General features: G+C 44.6%; 1 protein-coding gene across 10 annotated transcripts in view; it reads right to left on the bottom strand.

The window, feature by feature from the left end:
- Positions 1-19,413, bottom strand: part of TRIO (trio Rho guanine nucleotide exchange factor) — a 325,844-nt gene that overhangs the window by 173,662 nt on the left and 132,769 nt on the right. For all 10 annotated transcript variants that reach the window (XM_045848128.1, XM_045848129.1, XM_045848130.1 and 7 more), the window contains exons 7-8: positions 16,044-16,235; positions 5,096-5,227 (exon numbers count right to left, since the gene is read on the bottom strand). In XM_045848128.1, coding sequence (XP_045704084.1) covers positions 5,096-5,227; positions 16,044-16,235 — 324 coding nt within the window. The remainder of the gene's footprint in view (positions 1-5,095; positions 5,228-16,043; positions 16,236-19,413) is intronic.

The raw sequence follows: 19,413 nt of genomic DNA, 5'->3' as shown, positions 1-19,413 counted from the left end.
CAAATAAGCGAAATACAGAAAATACATAAAGGCATGGTTAGAAATGACTAGACTTAGCTTGTCATAAAGAAACCATGCATCTTCAAAACTTGCATGTGCGCTCACTCGAACCAACGCCCGTTTTGGTTTTTCGCAGGGCTTGGCTCGCTCTGCCCTGCAGAGGACACACCTCCATGCTGAGACTGGGAATGGTGTCACAGCCACCACTGTGCTTTCCAACTCTTATGTAATTATTTAAAAAAAAAGGTTTTAGCAAAGCAGGAAAGAGTGATAAAGACATCAGCACGTGAGTAACCAGCTTATTTTGTAGCTACGAGAGACACTCCTCAGCCAAACAAGTGAACACTTCGTCTTTGAGGAAGGAGGTTAAACCTGTCTTAGCAGGGCTGCACCAAGAAGCTCCTACCAACAGCACAAGCCACAGATTCCCCTACTGTTTCCATATTCCCCCACGCCTCAGCGAGGCCCCTGGGAGAGGAGAGGCAGCATCCTTCCCTTCAGAGCTTTGGGCTCCCCTCTGAGGTGGTTCTTTCCCTAGGCAAAGGTCTTAGAAATCACCTTGTAGTGATCTAGACTATGTCTTTCAGGTACTGGGTTTCTTACGCAAAACCAGGTCAATCTAACCCTGTTTGATTCTGATACCTCTGAGATTATCAGAAAGGAAAAACCAAAACAAGACCAAAACCAGAAATTGCTGGTTAGTTAAGTCAGATGTATGCAGAGAACACCTGTGTTCTGCAGATTCCACTTGGGCTTGACCTTTTTTGCTCCTGTATTTCAAGCCCTTGCAAAGCTTTAGGTTGAGTCTTGGGGGAAGGAGAGAGACTGCTGCTCGGCCTGTGGGCTCTGATGCTGTGCCAAATGACAGCTCCAGCACCTGCACACCTACTTAAAGCTGCAACACTTAATGAAGCTTTGTAACAACCGCTTCATAGACGTTACTCTGTAGATGAGCTTCCACACACCACAGATACATTATTTTAGTGCATTCACTACGCAGATGACTCACTTTACTGTTTGTTTTTCTCCCATACTAATAACAGATCATGCCATCATCCACTTATCCAGTGTCTTAGAAAGGGAGCTTGACCAGCTTTGCAGCCAGCAAGTCAGTTGCTTCCACAAGGCCCTGTTGGAGTGTGCAACAAGTCAGCACATTTGTTAAATCGAGGAAAAACTGATGCAGAAACTAAACCCTGGAGTCACAGTGGATGGTGTGGGCCAAAGCCCACGTGGAACTTGGCCTCTCTCCTCCAAGAACTGCCACCCGCAGGGGCCTGGACTTGTGCACACACAGTCTTACCTAACAGTTCAGATCCTGGGTATGCAGGTCCGCAGGTTGGCATGGGCATGCTGAGATAACATCATCTGCATGAACTTAGTTTGTTGAAAAAGTAGCTGATGAGTTTGCTTACTTAAAATGTTAAACATAACCACTCTGCATGCTGTTTCTACAACTATAGCTTATCCCAGACGTCCATATTGCTTCACTGTCCTGTGGTCAACTGCATCAGGCACCATGACCCCTAACCTGGCAAGCTGAAGCAAGCAAACGTTTACGAGGCACAGGTACGCTCCTGCTGCTAAAACACAAACAACAACAACATGGGGCAGGTCTAATTAAAACACAGAAAAGCAGGTGTTTGGGTCTTGGAAAAAAGTGGTGGGAAGGTTTCCCACTGCGAACTTGTATCATCAGAGCCTGGAAAGTACAGGCACTGTTTAAAGAGAAAAACTGTGGGATGGAGGGAGGAGAGGAGAGAAAACAGAAGAGTAAGCCTTGACTGTAAAATTCCTACTGGTAAGTGACCCTGCATCCTCAGCAGGGGCACGGTGACCTTTCTGTGGGAGGGGTGTCCCATCTCCTGACTCTGTTGGAGGACCGAGCAGCACGGACACCCCGGCCCCCAGCAAATAAACCCTCTTGAGCACCCAGATCCTAAGTTTCTAAACACCACACAGTAGCACAAGGAACTGCAACTTCTTGGTGAGGCTGTTGATTCCAGGAATGAGGCAGGGAAAGGGCAAGATGAGTCTGGCAACATCTTGTTACACTAGAAAGTGATGCTCACATAATGGTAAGAAATATATTTAGAAAAAAAGCACAAAAAGGGGCTCCTGCTAGCCAAACGTAGATCATTTAGGCATCAATACAGAGTATTGGATTATAACCTGTTGAATATAGAAAGATTTTTGTAAATCCATTCTGAAATAGAATGAATGAGTGAATGAGTAAATAAACAAATAAATAAGAAAGCTCTTCCTTATGGTAGAAAAGGTCACCTAGTAAACTGTTTTACTTAATGATCACACATTATGGAAATTAATGATCAGACAGCCATGGTTGTGGCAAATGGCATGGGCAGGACTCGCCAGTGGATGCTAAGGCCACAGGGAGAAGTCTGAGGAGGAACAGGTGCTGTTCTATCAGTATATCCCTTTGCAGTGTGCTCATCAAAGACAACCTTTCTGATGGTGATTTTCCATTGCAGAAACCAACCTTATCAAGAGGTCAAGGTGAGCATCACCAGTGACAGGATGGGTCTGCTTCCCGGGACCCTGCTGTGACACCCCAGTCCACCCGTAAGGAAAACTGAATGGGGAGGGAGACTGGGGGTCATCCCACATACAGAACGAAAGGCCTGTGTTCTCTGAGACTGTCAGAGACACGAGGCAGAACAAGACTCAAGAAAGTTACACGGGGCAGGAGACATGTCCACCACTGTCATGCAGCTGCAGGGGGCCATCCAAGGCTGGGAAAGAGGAAGGCAGAGCCACAGTGGGAAGGGTGGGAACTATGAATGGGTCTGCAGGCAGGCCGGCCGTGGGGCATCGGCGCTGGCGTGGTGACTGGAGAGACGGGGAAGGAGAGGGAGAGTGAAGCAAACGTGAAATCTTAAAAAGTGGGCAAATCTGGGTTAAGGGAGTGTGGGAGCGCTTCTGTTCTAACGCTTCCGTAGCCTGAAACCATTTCAAAATTTAAATAGTTTAAAAGGAAAATAAAAATTCACTCTGTTCTACAGAAAGTCTTTCCCATTCATCTAGTTCAAATTACTGTCTCCGGGGGTATACAGCCCAAGGACTCAAAATTGCAGCTTAAGACCCCTGCCTGGGAAGCCGTCTACCTGCCATGGAATTATGAGTGCCAATTTAAAATCCAATGAGTCTGCGCCATAGGTAAACGTAAGTTTCCATGTTGAGAGCCCCATTTCCATGGACTGCAGCTTAACAGTGAGAAAAGTCTGCACTTTGCTAGAAGTACTCAGGGCAATGGGCAGACTGAACCGGCCAGCTGGACCAGAGCTGATCAGGTCTCACTGCCTCTGGGCAAGTCACGCAGGCAACGGCAATAGCCCAGCCGCCTTGTGAGCTCCTCAACCCCTCAGTGGTCTGCAACCTGCAAATGCAACCAGAGAGCAGATCCTGGGGCTGCTCTTCGTAGGCAGGTGAACGAAGCCCTCCTTATACCATGGGTAACAAGGTCATTCACTTTCTGAATCACAGGCTGGAATCAGACAATGCAGAGACACGGTACACTTGGGAACTTAACGCTTTTGGAACTCAAAAGCTTCATGAATCTGTGCAATACAAAATCACAGATCTGTCCAAATTTCATATTTACTATAAAAAAGGCTAGCTATCACTTATGTAATTCACATTAAACTAGATAATCAAACTACTTAATAAACAATGGATGCAAAATTCAGAAGCAAAGTATAGATATGGCTATTTTTTAATTCCTTGGACAATGTAAAATAGTGCTAAAAAAGATAAAGGGATCTTGTCAGGCAAAAAGGTGGCCAGAGAAACAAACACATAGATAACAACTCTCATGGGAAGGGGGTCTGACCACATTCCAAAGCATCAGACATCTTCAGTTCCCCCTCGGGCACTCAGAGGTCAGGTAAGGACGGCAGCTTGGGGAAGCAGGACGCGCCAGGCTGAAAAGCGAATGGCCAGTCTCTTCCCCGTAACTTTCACAGTGGTGTGGTTCACATCAAGCAAGAGTTGGATTTATAGGTTTACGAAACATCTACTCTGTGCCCAGCCTTCTGCCAGTGGGTGAGAAACATTTTCTCGCTAACCTCGTAAGCCTCCCACTGACCTTTCCCACTAGCACCCACAGTCTTACAGAGGCTCATTATTCAAGGAGAATGAAGAAAGCCCTGGGAAAAACAAGCACGCACGGAATTCCTATGCACTCCCACTCACCTCCAGGAATTAACCCACGTTGTGAAGGCAGGCTGGCCTGCAGGGCCAGATAACCAAGATGTGACCGAGAGCGGCACGTCTCGACCTTTCTGCAGTCGTCATCATCACTGTGCCTAGCATGTGACAGGACACCACGACAGCTGACAGCACGAAGACGGCCTGCCTGGGCTCACATTCCGGCTCCACTTCCTAGAGCTCTTTGACCTGCACAGGTCATCTCATCGCTGAGCCTCAGTTTCCCCCTTTGTAACAGTGGGGTTAATAATACCACAAGCCCCAGAGTTGGGAGCATTAAATAAGTGATCATATAAAGTCCCTACAGCAAAGCCTGGCATGGAAGAAAGTGGCAGAAAATAGAGTAATTATATTAAATAACTCACCCTAAAACAATAAAGAAAACACCAACACTGAGATTTCGAAAACAGCAAGTAGCGTTACACACTTGAAAGAAAACAACAGCAGGCGCTTTGCAATCCAGAACATGAAGCTCCATCAGGTTTGCCTCTTTTCTGGAAAGTTCCATTCAGGAGGGTTAAATGGAGTTTGGCTAGACTAAATAGCATGCAAATGTGTATTTCCTAAATGCATGTAGACAAGAAGACTGGAAACTCACTTACGTTAGCAGGTGGAGGTCTAGGCCCTCAAAAGGAAATCCACCCATGTGGCAGGGCCATGAGACCTTTGCTCACGGCCCACCATCCTCTTTTCCTCCGTAGCTTTTACCCCCTACTCAAGTCTAAAAGTTACAATAAAATGGTAGTTTCCACTAAAAAAATCGAAAGTGCCTTTATAGGCTAGCCAAAATTTCCATTTTTTTCCCAGCTTTTGTGCTATGACACAAAAATACTGTTGCTTTGCAGCTGAAGGTGAAATGACCACTCACCTCAGAATAAGCCAGGGTGATGTGCTCGTATATCCCCTGGTGGTGATGGATGGCGTCTTCCAGATCCTGCAGCTCCGACGGGAGGTCCACCTCCCCGCAGGCTTTGCACCACGAGTCCACATTGCTCATGTACTTGAAAGGTTAAAAAAAAGAAAAAAAAAGATTGTGTCTATCAATGGCGATGCATAGTGAAAAGTGCCTATTTTTTAACATGGTTTTGAAATGAGGGTAGTTGAGACTTTCTACAAAGATAGCATGGTTGAATCTCTCTCTCAAATGGCTTTCCCGTGAGTTCTCAAACTGGATTCCTGGACTCCACCCCTGAGTTTAGGTCCTAGCAGCACTGGGGCTGGGCCCAGAAATCTGAATTGGAAATAGTGACCTCAGGTGACTCTGTGGCCCACATGTAGGAGCACACCTGGAGCAGCTCTGCCCTGCATTATCTGTTTTGGGCTTCCTGGTTAGTTTCCCACTCCACGTCTGAACTCACATTTCTCACTGTCCTGCCCTGCTGGCTGCAGAGGACCCTCCCAGCCTCAGCCAGACAGCAAGGTGCAACTCTGGGAGCTGGAGTCCAGCCTTCCTGCTTTCCTCTTACATTAAATTGCTGATGTTTTTAATATATATATATGTGTGTGTGTGTGTGTGTGTGTGTGTGTGTGTGTGTGTGTGTATATATATATATATATATATAATATCCAATTCTCCCAACACTATTTCTTGAATAGACTGTCTTTATCCACCTTCTTACACCACATACAAGAATAAACTCCGAATGGACTAAGGACTTAAATGTAAGACTCACAGCTGTGAACGTCCTAGAAGAAAACCCAGGCAACAAAATCTCTGACATTTCTCTTAGCAATATCTTTTCTGATATACCTCCTTGGGCAAGAAAAACAAAAGAAAAGAGTAAATGGGACTATACCAAACTAAAAAGTTTTTGTACCACCAAGGAAACCGTCAATAGCAGCAGCAAAAAGACAGCTTACTGAATGGGAGAAAATATTAGCCAATAGTACATCCAATAAGGGGTTATTACCCAAAATTTATAAAGAACTCAAACAAGAGCAAAAAAAAATCCTATTAAAAAATGGGGAGAGAACCTAAATAGACATTTCTCCAAAGAGGACGTAGAGATGGCCAACAGACATGTGAAAAGATGTTCAGTGTCACTAATCATCAGAGAAATGCAAATTAAAACCACAATGAGGTACTACCTCACACCAGCCAGAATGGCCATCATCAATAAATCAACAAACAACAAGTGCTGGTGAGGGTGTGGAGAAGGGAACCCTATTGCACTATTGGTGGGAATGCAGACTGGTGCAGCTACTATGGATACAGTATGGGGTTTCCTCAAAAAATTAAAAATGGAACTGCCTTATGGACCCAGCCACTCCACTTCTGGGTATATATCCAAAGAAACCCAAAATACTAATTTGGAACAATACTCGTACCCCTATGTTTGTTGCTGTGTTACTTACAGTAGCCAAGATATGAAAGCAACTCAAGTACATAAAATAGAAGAGTAGATAAAAAAGCTGTGGTACATACAGGGTGGGTCAACAGTGGGTTAACACTGTTGTTCATATGGAAAATAATATAAAAATTAATAAATGATGCAGGAATAAACTGTGTAATAAACTGTATTTCATGTCCTCACAACTGTAAACCTACCTTTTCACCCACTCTGTATGTACAAGGGAATATTACTTGGCCACACAAAAAAAAGAAATCTTACCATTTGTGACAGTATGGATAAGCCAAGAGGATATAAGGCTATTATACTATGTGAAATAAGCCTGTCAGACAAATGCCCTAAGACTGCACATACTTGTGGATATAAAGAACAAAAGAAATGAACAAACAAAACAGAAACAGACTCACAGACACTATGAAACAGACTGATGGCTGCCAGAGGGAAGGGGAGTCGGGGAACTGAGTGAAGAATGTGGAGGGACTGAGAAGCACACATTGGCAGTTACAAAGAGTCACGGGAAAGTGAAGTGCAGCATGAGAACGCAGCCCACGGCATCGTCGTAACTGCAGATGGGGCCAGGTGGGCAGCCGAAACACCAGGGGGAACACTTTGTATGGGTGCGACTATCTAACAGCTACACTAACCACCTGGAACTAATGCAAAATAATATTAAACGTAAACTGTAATTTAAAAAAATTTTTTAAATGCTAATGGTAAAATATCTAAAATCATCTCCCTAACATTAGGAAGAACAACAGGCCCATTTTTTCTACCTTTTTAAAAGCAAATGCACACAGGAGTAAAAGAAAACCGAGAAGCCCCCAAACTCCTCAGCTGTGGCCCCTGAATCTAAGGGCAGGCGAGGGGGCACCGCATGGCTCGGGTCTGCCCCACTTTGCATGTGAACAAATAGAGTGCCCGCCGCAGGCTGCAGAGCCAGGCTGCTGACTGCCATTCCCATATCTCCTCAATTTTCTCCACTGCCACCCCCACACCCCCAGGATTCGTCAATAGCTGAGAAACCACTGCCAAATTTCCTAAGGAGTTCCTATCAGCATTCATCACGTTAAGTGTCAAAGGGAAGCAGCAGAAGGCCCAATTAAGGACGCTAATTCAATGAGGCCAAATAGACAGGGACACATTTCCCTGGGTTTCACCTCTTCTACTCCAGTTCTTCACCGTCTTTCTGCCTACCCGGGAATGCAGAGGGTGGCCACTGAAAACAGGGTAACTGATCAGTCACACAGGGAATGCGCTAGGATTCTCTTAAAATACATGCATGAGAACGCTCTCCTACGTACTTATGACATTTTCAGAAACTTAAAATAGACAAGTCATCCAAATAATAACTTTATTAAAATCCTTTTGCTGTAAGGTACTGGCTCAGAAAAATATCTGCATGCAAATCTTCGGGCTTGAAACCAATGCTGCGGCGTGAAATGTCACCTGACAGCACGTGGCTTCTGGTGGCTGCACACGTGACCACACCGGCACTCACACAGGGGAGCGTCCTCATCGCCCTCCCGCACGGCGCCGGCCCAGCATCCTCCAGGCAGCGGAAGTAGTCATAAAGCTCCTTTACACTTCTCTCCCTCCGCATACATGCAGGGATGACTAATCAGGCATATTTTTAAGTATTTCTGGGGTGGGTGTTCTATAAATGTCAATTAGGTCAGGCTGAATGCTTCTAACTATTCTTGATCTTAACTTCACTCTCTCCTCCTTGATTATTGCATTTAACACCACTTATCAAGTTATTATAAACCTTTTTCAACTGTGAATTGACTGAGGTTAACCATCATCATCAATGAATCATCAGGTCAAGTCAGTAAGTCATTGCTCCTACACACTGGTCACTTCGAAGATCCCAAAAAAGAGTTACCACGTATTCTTAAGATGCTAAAAGCCTTCTAATAAAACAAGGTAAGGACAAGTTTTGGTTATATACTACTTCACAAGAAGCAGAAGTCTAAGACTAATATGTATCAAAATGACTAATGAGTATCAAAATGATTAGTAAAATATATTCAACTTCAATTTTTGAAGCAACTAATAAAAACACTCAAGAAGTTTATATACACCTATAATAAAAGTAGTTTACTTATAATTTTTTAATGTATCCTGAGAGTATTTGATTATATGTACCTGAAAAAATGTAGCCACGTTCTAAATACATCGGGAAGGATGGCGTGTCACGTGGACACCTTGTGGAAGGATTCTGCGCATCTAAACTCACGAGGTTAAAATGTCCCAATGACAGAGAAAAACCTGGCCATGGTTTGGCAGGGACTTTAGAGTAAGCACACTTTTTGCCTTAAGAGATGGTGACCCTGGATCCCAGCGGGCAAGCCCCGGCCCTGGATGCTTTCGGAAAGGCTGACGACCCAAAGGGCCTGAGCCCAGGTGCCATGGGCACAGCAGTCCCACTGAGGACCAAGAAAGAGGGTGTTCATAGGTGTTCCACAGAGAAGAAGTGTGCTGGGGCCAAGTCTGGTGGCAAAATGCAGGGGGTACCTATAGAATAGAACCTTTTAGAAACTTGAAAAATGACGATGTGCATGATGCATACGCGGGGGCTAGTATGTTGTTTAAAAACCTCTCCGACTACTCAGCTACATTCCACACACCCCCATACACACCCCTGTTACCACCTTGGAAACAACAGTTTGGGATGGCAACACCAGGGAACCGGTCCAGCACAGAGCCTGATACTTCATGAGGGACAACAGGAGATGGTACCCGGACTCTGGCAAGGTCAGAGAAGCCAGTTAAGTGTCTGATGCTTTAAATTCTGAGGAGATCAAGTATGTGAATGCCCAGCATGTGGCTAGACTGAGGGTAAAGCCAAGGGAGTGCAAAGGAATTAAATGCTTCTCCCTGAATTCAAATCAGGAGCCGGCTTCAGGACTGGGGATTCTAATGGATTCTGATGCTCAGCAGAAGAGTGACCTTTTTAAGGTATGCTGAATGGAAGATAAAGGGAGTCTGGGTCAGCTGGCTGCAAAACTGAAGCACCACAGTTTACCATGTATAATCCACATGTACACGGGATATTATACCCATTTATTATAACCATGGTATGTAATAATTATACCCATGTATAATGCACATCCTTATTTTTCCCTCAAAAATTTGGGTGAAGAAGTATGCATTATACACGGCAGAAAGCAGATGAGGGAAGAGTAAATAATATATAAACTTTAAATAAATAATACAGGGTATATTATGATATATAAATAATATAGGAGCTTGGATGATTAATTGGCAGATTGATTTTCATAAGCATTTATTCCACTAATCTCCCTCTGCTGAGTGAGAGGGAAGGCTTCCAATTTGGGAGCAGCTTGGCCCTCTGGCCCATTTTCCTCCCACCACCCAGGGCTAGGGTCACACCACTCACAGCTAGTGAATTTCACCCCCACCCACCTCTCACCCCCACTGCCACGTGATGGAGTGGCAGCTGAGCACAGGTGACTTAGGAGACAAAGGGACAGAAGCTCCCTAAGATGTAAAGTTTTAAAATGCTTATGTAGGACTTCCAGCCAAGATGGAGGCCTAGGGAGATATACACTTTGCCTCCTTGCACAACCAAAATAAGGACAACAACAAATTTAAAAACAAAAAACAACCAGAACTGCCATAAAATCGAACTGTATGCAAGTCTGACAACCAAGGAGTTAGAAATAATGAAGGAGAACTTCCCCATTCTGGCAAAGGAAACAGACTTCCAGGAAGTCCAGGAAGCTCAGAGAGTCCTAAAGAAGTTGCACCCAAGAAAGCTCGTACCAAGGGACCTCATAATTCCATTAGCCAAGATTAAAGATAAGGAGAGAATCTTAAAAGCAGCAAGAGAGAAGGAGACAGTTACCTACAAAGGTGTTCCCATAAGACTGTCAGCTGATTTCTCAAAAGAAACCTTACAAGCAAGAAGGCGTGGAAAGTAGTATTCAAAGTCATGAAAGGCAAGGACCTGCATCCAAGATTGCTCTATCCAGCAAAGCTATCATTTAGAATGGAAGGACAGATAAAGTGCTTCTCAGACAAGGTCAAGTGAAAGGAGTTCATCAGCACCAAGCCCTTATTATATGAAATGTCAAAGGGACTTATCTAAGAAAAAGAATAAGATAATAAGACCAAAATATGAACAGTAAAATGACAACAAACTCTCAACTTCAACAACTGAACCTAAAAACAAAAATAACAACAAAAACAAATTAAGCAAATTAGAACAAGAACAGAATAATGGAAATGGAGATCACATGGAGGGTTATCAGTGGGGAGGGGGAGGGGGAAAATGGGGGAGAAGGTACAGGGAATAAGCAGCATAATTGGTAGGAACAAAATAGACAGGGGGAGGTTAAGAATAGTACAGAAAATGGAGAAGCTAAAGAGCTTTGATGAATGACCCATGGACATGAACTAAGGGGAGTGGGGTGGGAAGAGGGATGCAGGACAAAAGGGAATAAAGGAGAGAAAAAATGTGACAACTACAATAGCACAATTAATAAAATACACTTAAAAAATAAAATATTTACATAAAAGAATTTTCTCCTCTTTGAAAAAAATCAGGATTGAATATATATATATATATATAAATATATATATAAATATATATATATAAATATATATGATGTCAAAGTTTAGAGTTCTTTTCTAACTTACCTCCAATTTCCTCATTTTCTGTTTTTATTTCTAGGAAATACTACCCTAAGTTTTAATTCATCATACCTACTCCCTGAGTAGTAACCAGCACACTCCCTTCTCCTGGTGCCTCAAAGGGAGACAGGCTTCCACCTCTGCCCAGGGAAGTCACAGGAAGGCTAGGCCCTGACGGCTCCAACAGATAAGCTGGAAAGATGGGTTCAATTTGAACCAAAACGGGCCAATGATCATTCTGAGTACCCTATACCTGAATGATTAATTTTTCATGAATACATTTTTATTATATACACATATATATTTATTTACTCCCATTCTTTTCAATTCCATGAGAACTTTGTTTTACTATAAGCCAAGAACTAGGCCTATGCTTTCAATAAAGTAAAACAACGTTAGGACGTAAACAATTAGATGTGTATTATTTGCCTTAGAAATTCAACAGGGAATACTGAAGCAGTATTATTTTCCTCTGAATTTCAACCCAGACTTATGATAAAATTAGCCAGACAATAACTGTCATATTTACAGTAAATGTTATTTCTAAAGTTTTTATGGAAAGTGAAACTTTATAAGATTATTAATATAAGTGCCTGTTTCTGAAACAGGGACTAAAAGACTGTCATAGGCCTAGTGGAAGTCCAAGCTTGGAGACCACGGGCAAATCACTCCCCACACAGAACACAAGGACACTGCCAGCGGCCCCGTTTACACCACTGGTCTGATTTAAAGAAGCAATGAGATACTGGGTTAAAGAGCTGTAAATTTTAAAGGACTATTGGTTGTTCCTTTATTTTTGGCTATTATCAAATCAGAGCCCCTTAGAGCCCTAGATGAACGAAGGAGATCGGGTTTCCAGTCCACTGTGAAGGTAAACTTCGGCCAGCGCCTGCGCACACAGCGCCCCCTGCAGCGACGGAAATGCGCTCTGTGCTCTGTGCTCCCGGGCACGCAGCAGCCGCAGGCCCCCGAGCCCCCGAGCGTCTGAAATATGGCCTGTGACTAAGGAAGTGAACTTTCATGTAATTCCACTTTTAAATTATTTTAACAGCATATTTTATTGAACTTGAAGGAACTGCTAGAGCTACAGGTGGTGACTGGCTACCATACAGGGCAGTGTGTAGCTCTAGTGAAGATCATATTTTTTAGTAGTAAAAATGAAAGATTTTAAGGTGTAATAAAATTAATTCTCTTTATTTCTTTATTTTTAATCCTCACCTGAGGAAGTGTTTGTTGATTTTAGAGAAAGAAGAAGGCGGGGAGAGAGAGAACCACTGCTGTGAGAGAGAAACATCGATCGACTGCCTCCCATACGGGCCCAACAAGGGGTCGCCGACCCGACAACCTTTTAGTGTGTGGGATGACGCTCCAACCAACTGAACCACCGGCCGGGGCAAGTCACTTTATTTCTTTATGTTATAAAAATGTAATTCTAATATTTGCTATGAGAACTTCTTAATACAAAGGGACTGTCTGGTGGCCATCCCACATGACCAAAAAAGTGAAGGCTGGGGCACCCTACGCCGTCTGCTGGTAAAACGGCTCACACAGAGGTCCTGTCTCCATGGCGACACACCGATATTCTGACTCTGCACAACCTCCACTGGAGATGAGGCCTTGAGAGAGAAAGAATGGCCCAGACATCTTCGGAGAGCAAACACCTATGCAACGTCATTCTCATCTACTTTCAACCTCAAGATTCATGTTTATGAAACCACAGTGAATGCCAACACCAGAACATCCAGAGACAGAGCAGCAAGCTGGGGGGCTCAGTGCTCACATGTCCCTCACCGGGGCTGCAGTTCATTAGACTACTAACCACTGGGTCACAGAGTTCAGTCCTATGACCGACCCCCTCACAAGATTTGAACTCTTAATGAGAATTCTGGATGGTGTTCGAAGAACTGACTATGATGGACGCCTAACTTATGATGTCCAAATGTCTGATCCTTTCCCTACAGAGGTTAGGAAAACAGCTTAAGCGTAACTTGGAAGGTGAAGCATTTAAAAAGAAGGAACAGCCTTGACTGCTGTGGCTCAGTGAGCTGGTTGCTGTCCTGAGAACCAGAAAGTTGCCAGTTCGATTCCCAGTCAGGGCACATGCCTAGATTTCAGGTTCAGTCCCTGGTTGGGGGGCATGTGAGACAACTAATCGATATTTCTATCACACATTGATGTTTCTCTTCTGCTCTTTTTCACTCCCTTCCCCTCTCTCTAAAATATAATAAACAAAATTTTTTAAAAAAAAGAAGGAACAAAGTTGACCTAGTCCCGTGACTGCTTTCCTGGGTAGAGGAAAAACTAGGTTAGTAAATGTGACTGTCTTCCACACATCAGAATTTCAAGGATCTTCCTCTCTTTTATTCAGTGAAGGAGAAGATACACAATGCGTTTTTACTTGAGGGTAAGGAAACACTTTCTGAAGACATCCTAATGTGCTGTGGGCATGTCTCAGCTGCCTGGGCAGGCCTCACTACCTCGGTCAAGGTCCATCAAAGATGCCGGGCTCCTCTCTCACCAGGCCACTCTGTCCCTAAGCTCGGATATGGCCTCTTCTCTGGACACCTGACCTGCACAGAGACCACAAGCACTGGTATTGTTTACGCAGGATACCAAGATACTCCATTCAATAGTATAGTCGTCTAGTTTAGTCTCCTTTGAATCCATAACCTTCAGCCACTCGTTTTATCCAAATAAAAATAGCCCAGACTTCCTCAACTTTGCTGCAAGTATGAAATTTTTAACAATAAAACATGGCAGGGAAAAGTGCCCCATGGCACTCACATTTCTAGATTATTTTCAGGCAGGTCAGAGCAGCAATTAATCTTCTGGGTTCATTTACAATGCTGGATCCTGTCATGTTTATGAAAGAGATTTTCCCTATGAGTTAGTTAGTATGTGTTAGAGATCAGTACTTCCTGCCTTTCACCTCAGTGGCTGGTGGTGCTTCAAATTTGTTCATATCATCTTGGCACACCTTTAAGGGGACCCACTACCAGTTCATACCCCCACTCCAGTTCCAGGGGGCGGCGGTGCCCCGTGCTGGTTACCACACCAGCTGACACGTGGGTGGGCAGCATGCAGCTCACCTGCCTGCTCACAGGAATGTCCGGTGAGCTGTGCACCACTACACTGCACAATGACAGGGACCGCAGCAGGTCACAGAGTCCCGTGGGCAGTACCATTTTATCTCGAAGGGGGTTCCAGTTACTTTAAAAGAGCTGTTTTTGTGTGGGAGCTTTTATTTATCCTTTATTATAAAACTAGTCAATGCATATGGTTAGGAAGCAGAAAAATCTTATGACTGAAACTTGAAAGTCCCTTTTCACAGTGTAGCTTTTATATGAGGCAATTAAGGTTTTTTCTCTTCATATTCCTCTCAGTTTCCTCTCTTGCTTCACACTTTAAAGGTTTCTAGAGTTGAGATCACTACTAATTAGTGTCTTGTGCAACATCTAGCTGCCTTGCCAGAAGCACAGGCAAGCTGGGGCCTCTGTCGTGCCCTCACTGACTCCACTCCTCAATAGAGACCGTTTCTAGATGAAAGAGATAATATTTCCTTCTTAGAAGCACCAGTGCAAATCCCTATGAAAATAGTTCTCTGCAGAATAGCTGAATCAGTATTTTTCCTTTAAAATACAGCAACCATTTGCCTCTTCCCAATATGTCTTTCCAGTGGCTAAAAGTTCCTGTGCTCTTTGTCAACAACCTAAAAAAGAATTCCAGCACAGCTTCCACGCTGGCGTCTGTCACAAGCACATCACTTTCCTTTTGCTACTTTCAGCGCATGTGTATTTAAGCTGGTTTGTTGGAGGAAGGGACTGTGGTGGAGGTGTGGGGAGTGTTCCAGGTACACACCATACAGTACCTCTTAAATCAGCTCTTCTGACCAGTACACCAGCCAGTGAAGCCACTGTGTCAGCATCACACACGTCATTCAGTAATTGTGGCAGACGCTGAAAGCTGCCTGCCCTTCGGCCACTCTTCCGACCAGCCCTTGCTGGGCGAGCCTGCCTGCTGCTGTGGGGCCTAACAAGCTGTAACTGCCCTTTCCGCCCTCCCTCGCACCAGGGTGCAGGTGTACCCCACTGCTGGACTACGGGAAGGCCCTGGGGTGGCGGGAGCCTCTGACAACAACGTTTCCCTGACTAAAGTGAGGGGCAAAAACACTCGGTGCCAGCTCTGCATTGTTGGACACCACGGCTGAAGGGCTGGTGCCAGGAGCTATGGCATACGTCCTGTGACCATGGCGGAAGGTCGAACTGACCAAGAAGAGCAGACCCCAGCCCTGGCATTGTTGTCCAGCTAGAACTCCCTGTCCTTTTTCACTTCTTGTTTCAAGAGGAGAACAAAGCCCTGATATTTAAACCTGATGGTCAGGCCTTCTGTTACTTGCTGCCAAAGCATCCTAACTAGAATCCCGCAGTGATGCTAATGAAGAGGATGGGGAGGAAGAGGAGGAAGAGAGAGAAGAGGGATACAGAACAGCAGCCACCACTGATTAGTACTCACCGTATGCGATGCACTGTACAGGGTACCTCATATGAATTATCTCACTTATATCATAAAATACTCCTCTCAAGCAGAGACTTTTACTCCTACCTCACAATGAGAAAACTAAGGAACAGGGAGGTTGAATCACTTGCGCTAGGTCACAGAGCGAGCAGTGAGACAGCTGGGGCTTTCCCTCGCAGCTAACAGAGCTCAGGTCATTAACTGCCACACAAAAGGCCTCCGGGGATCTGGCCGCAGAGATGGAGGGACCGGAGGAGGCCGTGTTCCGGGCACTGCCTTGTGATGGGCACTGACCTTTTCCGCCTTCTGGTGGAAAACGGAGGACATGTCCAGCAAGGTGCTGCGCTCATCCAGTGCGGCGGCAAATGCCTTCCACTCCTGCTCCAGCTGATTCGCGATCTGCTTAATCTGCTGCGAGGCATAGTGGCCAGACTCCACCAAGCGATTGGCCACTGACATGATCCGGTTTATGTTGACGTACACGTTCTGAGAAAGGGGCAGAGAAAGAGGGCTCCTTAGGGGAGGGCACACAGGAGGCTTCTTTTAAACACACATAAATAGCACTTTCTGAAATACGGCCTATTCCCGTATCACATTTTAAATGGCGGAATCACATGCTACGTAATAGTGCACATATTTGCTAGGTGGAGTTCCATAAACTCTAAGTATTAGTTCCCGCTTCTGTTTTTAAGACTGCAGAATGACAAACCAGCTAGCTGAAAGTCATATTGTCAGGTCCGGAGCAATCAAACGCACAAGTGTGTGCACACAAATATACTATTACTCACTCCTTGGCTCCTGATCCTGAAAAGGGTCCAGATGGCAAGCCTACCAACTAGCAGTCACCCAGAACTGCAGGGACCCAACATTTCGGTCTCTAAACCACTAAATATGTACGTAGCAATCCAAGGCTATTTGTGTAAAAACAAGCTCTCCTTTCTACATAACCCCAAATTGTCTTTTTGATGCCAACTGAAAATATTCTGTAAATGGATCCACTTTCTCCAAGGAGAATGAACTGGGGCACAGAACAATGCTGTGTTCAAATGTTAAATCAAGCTTTTTTACTGTTGAAATTCCTATCTTCAGGTCCACCAGTTTACTTAAAAACTAAGGGAGCAAAGCTTAAAACAAACAAAAAAACCCCTGAATGTTTTGCAAAACAAGTTCTCATCATGGTATTTCCCTTAACACCTTTGATATTCTTCGAGGGTCCTATTATAACCAAGGCTTGGGGGGGGGGGGGGGGCAGGGAGATACACACCTTCAACAAAGCCCAGGCTGTTGTTTTTCACATACTTAGGATTTCTCTGTGGTGCATCAGAACACTGTGCTCTCCATGGGCGCCCCCAAAATCACAGACGCAGCTCTGGCTCCTCCTAGGCTTGCCCCTGCATCTCATCACCTTCGCTATTCAAACTCCTCCACATTTTTCCTCTCTTCTTCCCTTCCTACACTGGTCCTTCGGGCCAGTCTCCCACTGCCCGGCACCCAGACCTGGGCAAGAGCTACGTGGTTGCTACCTGGTCTGCAGCCCACCCGAGTAAGCATCTTGGAGGATTCACTTGTCTGTTCTTTCCCCGTACCTTCTTTCACTCAACTTTTCCTCCATTTCTGACCCAAACCTGAACTAGGTAGAGTCACCCAGATCTGGGATCAGAGAGCCACAGACGTCAGCCGCTGAGATACTTTTCTGGGCTGCATCAGCATGCTAGGATCAGCTAACAGATGGCCGGGTGTCGAGAGCGGCAGGGAGAGAGTACACTCTGTGAGGCTGTGACAGCCAGTGAAGGCCACGATCAGTGGGAAACTGGCCTCGCTGGCTTGTGTGGCATTAATGCTCTCATGAGTGACCTTTAAGTCAAAAGCAGTGCCTCCCTTTCTCATAGCATACTCTCTCTCTAGTGACAGGTAACTATGTCTGCTAATGTTTGCTTTCTCTACGACCTTAAAGAGGAAAATCAACCCGAAAACTCTGTTAGGAACAGTTCAAGCAGAGCTCTCTGTTGGCATCCAGACGAGAACTGTCCATTCCGATGGCTGTACTGTGGGACCCACTGAGGGTACTCATTGCTCCTTGAACCCAGTACAGTGCCCTGAATTACTTTTATGTCCTCCAACAGACTGCACTCACAGAAGGCAGGGTACCGGTCTGTGCATGACACCTTTGCCATGTCTCCATTACGTCTGGTGCACAGCAGCCTGTGCTCAGACACCACAGTCCACACTTCCCTACACTGGAAGTACCCACACCTCCATTCTTACCAGCGCTCCTTTTAAAGTATCTGTGCACACAGGTACACAGGTAAAGAGTGAGCACACTTGCTGGTATCCCTTAATATGCTTTCTTTAAATATTGTCAACTTGGCATATTGGTATTTATCGATAGCATTCTCCTTTTTTCAGAAGCATTTAAAACGCTGTGGGTAATACAGGAAAGGGCTGAGGTGAACAGGCCCTTGTTCTCCATAAACAAATGCCAAGGCTCAGGAGCTACTGAGGGCAAGGGGCAGGGCAGGCCCGGAAGGCTCTCCCCAGCCGTCACCCCGCACGGCACAGGGCTGCCACGTTCTTTTCCTTAACACTTCAACTTAGAAACGTAACAGAAGTGTATTGTAGGAAATCAGAAAGTATGCTTAAGCCAAAAAAGAAAAAACTCATACTTTTCAAAGTTTCTTGTTTTGAAAGTATTTTTAATCAAATTGATGATATCACTGACAGTGGTAACCATTTGTCACATATTTATTATGTGTTCAGCCCTATGCTTAGTGTTTTACATATGCAGAGAAAACAAAATAACATTAACAACATGGAGGGCAGACATTGTCCCCACTTTACAGATCAGTAGGCCAAGGCTCCGAGTTCGGCAGCTGGCCCAAAGCCACACAGTAGGTAGGAGAGGCAGAATTAAAACCCTTTGTATTCGCAACCCACGCTCCTGTCTCCCACCTCACATTTCCTGTTCTGTTGATACCTAAATCTGTCACTAATAATGCCAAAACGTATTTAAATATTTCTAGTTTTTAAAATACATGACAGAATGGACTGAATGTGCTTTTCAATACTAGCTGAAGTTTCAGAATATTTTGAAAAACTGGCAGGAGTTTTTAGGCAGAAATTCATCTAAGAAGCTGCCCCCAAAGGCAAACATTTCAGCTCTCTGTACCTATGCCCAGGTTTGATGATTTACACCAGAAATTTTCTTCCTTAAATTCTAGGACAGTTATCAAATGCTTTGATGATGTCTATTATAAAAATTGTATTGCTAAGTCTTATCTTTGAAACTATCTAATTTGAAGCACTTAGCTGACCAAACTTTAATTAATGGCATCTTAATTAACTTAAACCAAGACCCCATCTATGTACTGCTTCAATGCTCTGAAACAGATGTTACAAGGCCTAACGATGATTAATTCTCACGAGGCTAGTCAAAGTCCAACCCAAACTCCTTGTCCTTGAAGAGGAAATTTCTAGAAGCTTACTTGTCTGTAGAAGCAACTGTCTATCCTGTAGAACACCACATCATTTTTAGTCATATTAACTGCAAAAAATGTAACAAAAGTGGTATTCAGAATTCAGAACTTCGGTTTCTGTGATGCAGTCCTGCAGCGAGCCCTATCTGGTCCCAACAGCCAAGGTGGTCCAGTGACCAAACTCAGGGAGC

The sequence above is a fragment of the Phyllostomus hastatus genome, unplaced genomic scaffold, assembly GCF_019186645.2.
Source record: "Phyllostomus hastatus isolate PE091 unplaced genomic scaffold, TTU_PhHast_1.1 phas_contig_58, whole genome shotgun sequence".
Lineage (NCBI taxonomy): Eukaryota > Metazoa > Chordata > Mammalia > Chiroptera > Phyllostomidae > Phyllostomus > Phyllostomus hastatus.
Note: the sequence above shows the minus strand (reverse complement) of the source record. Positions and strands in the feature narration are given on the sequence as shown.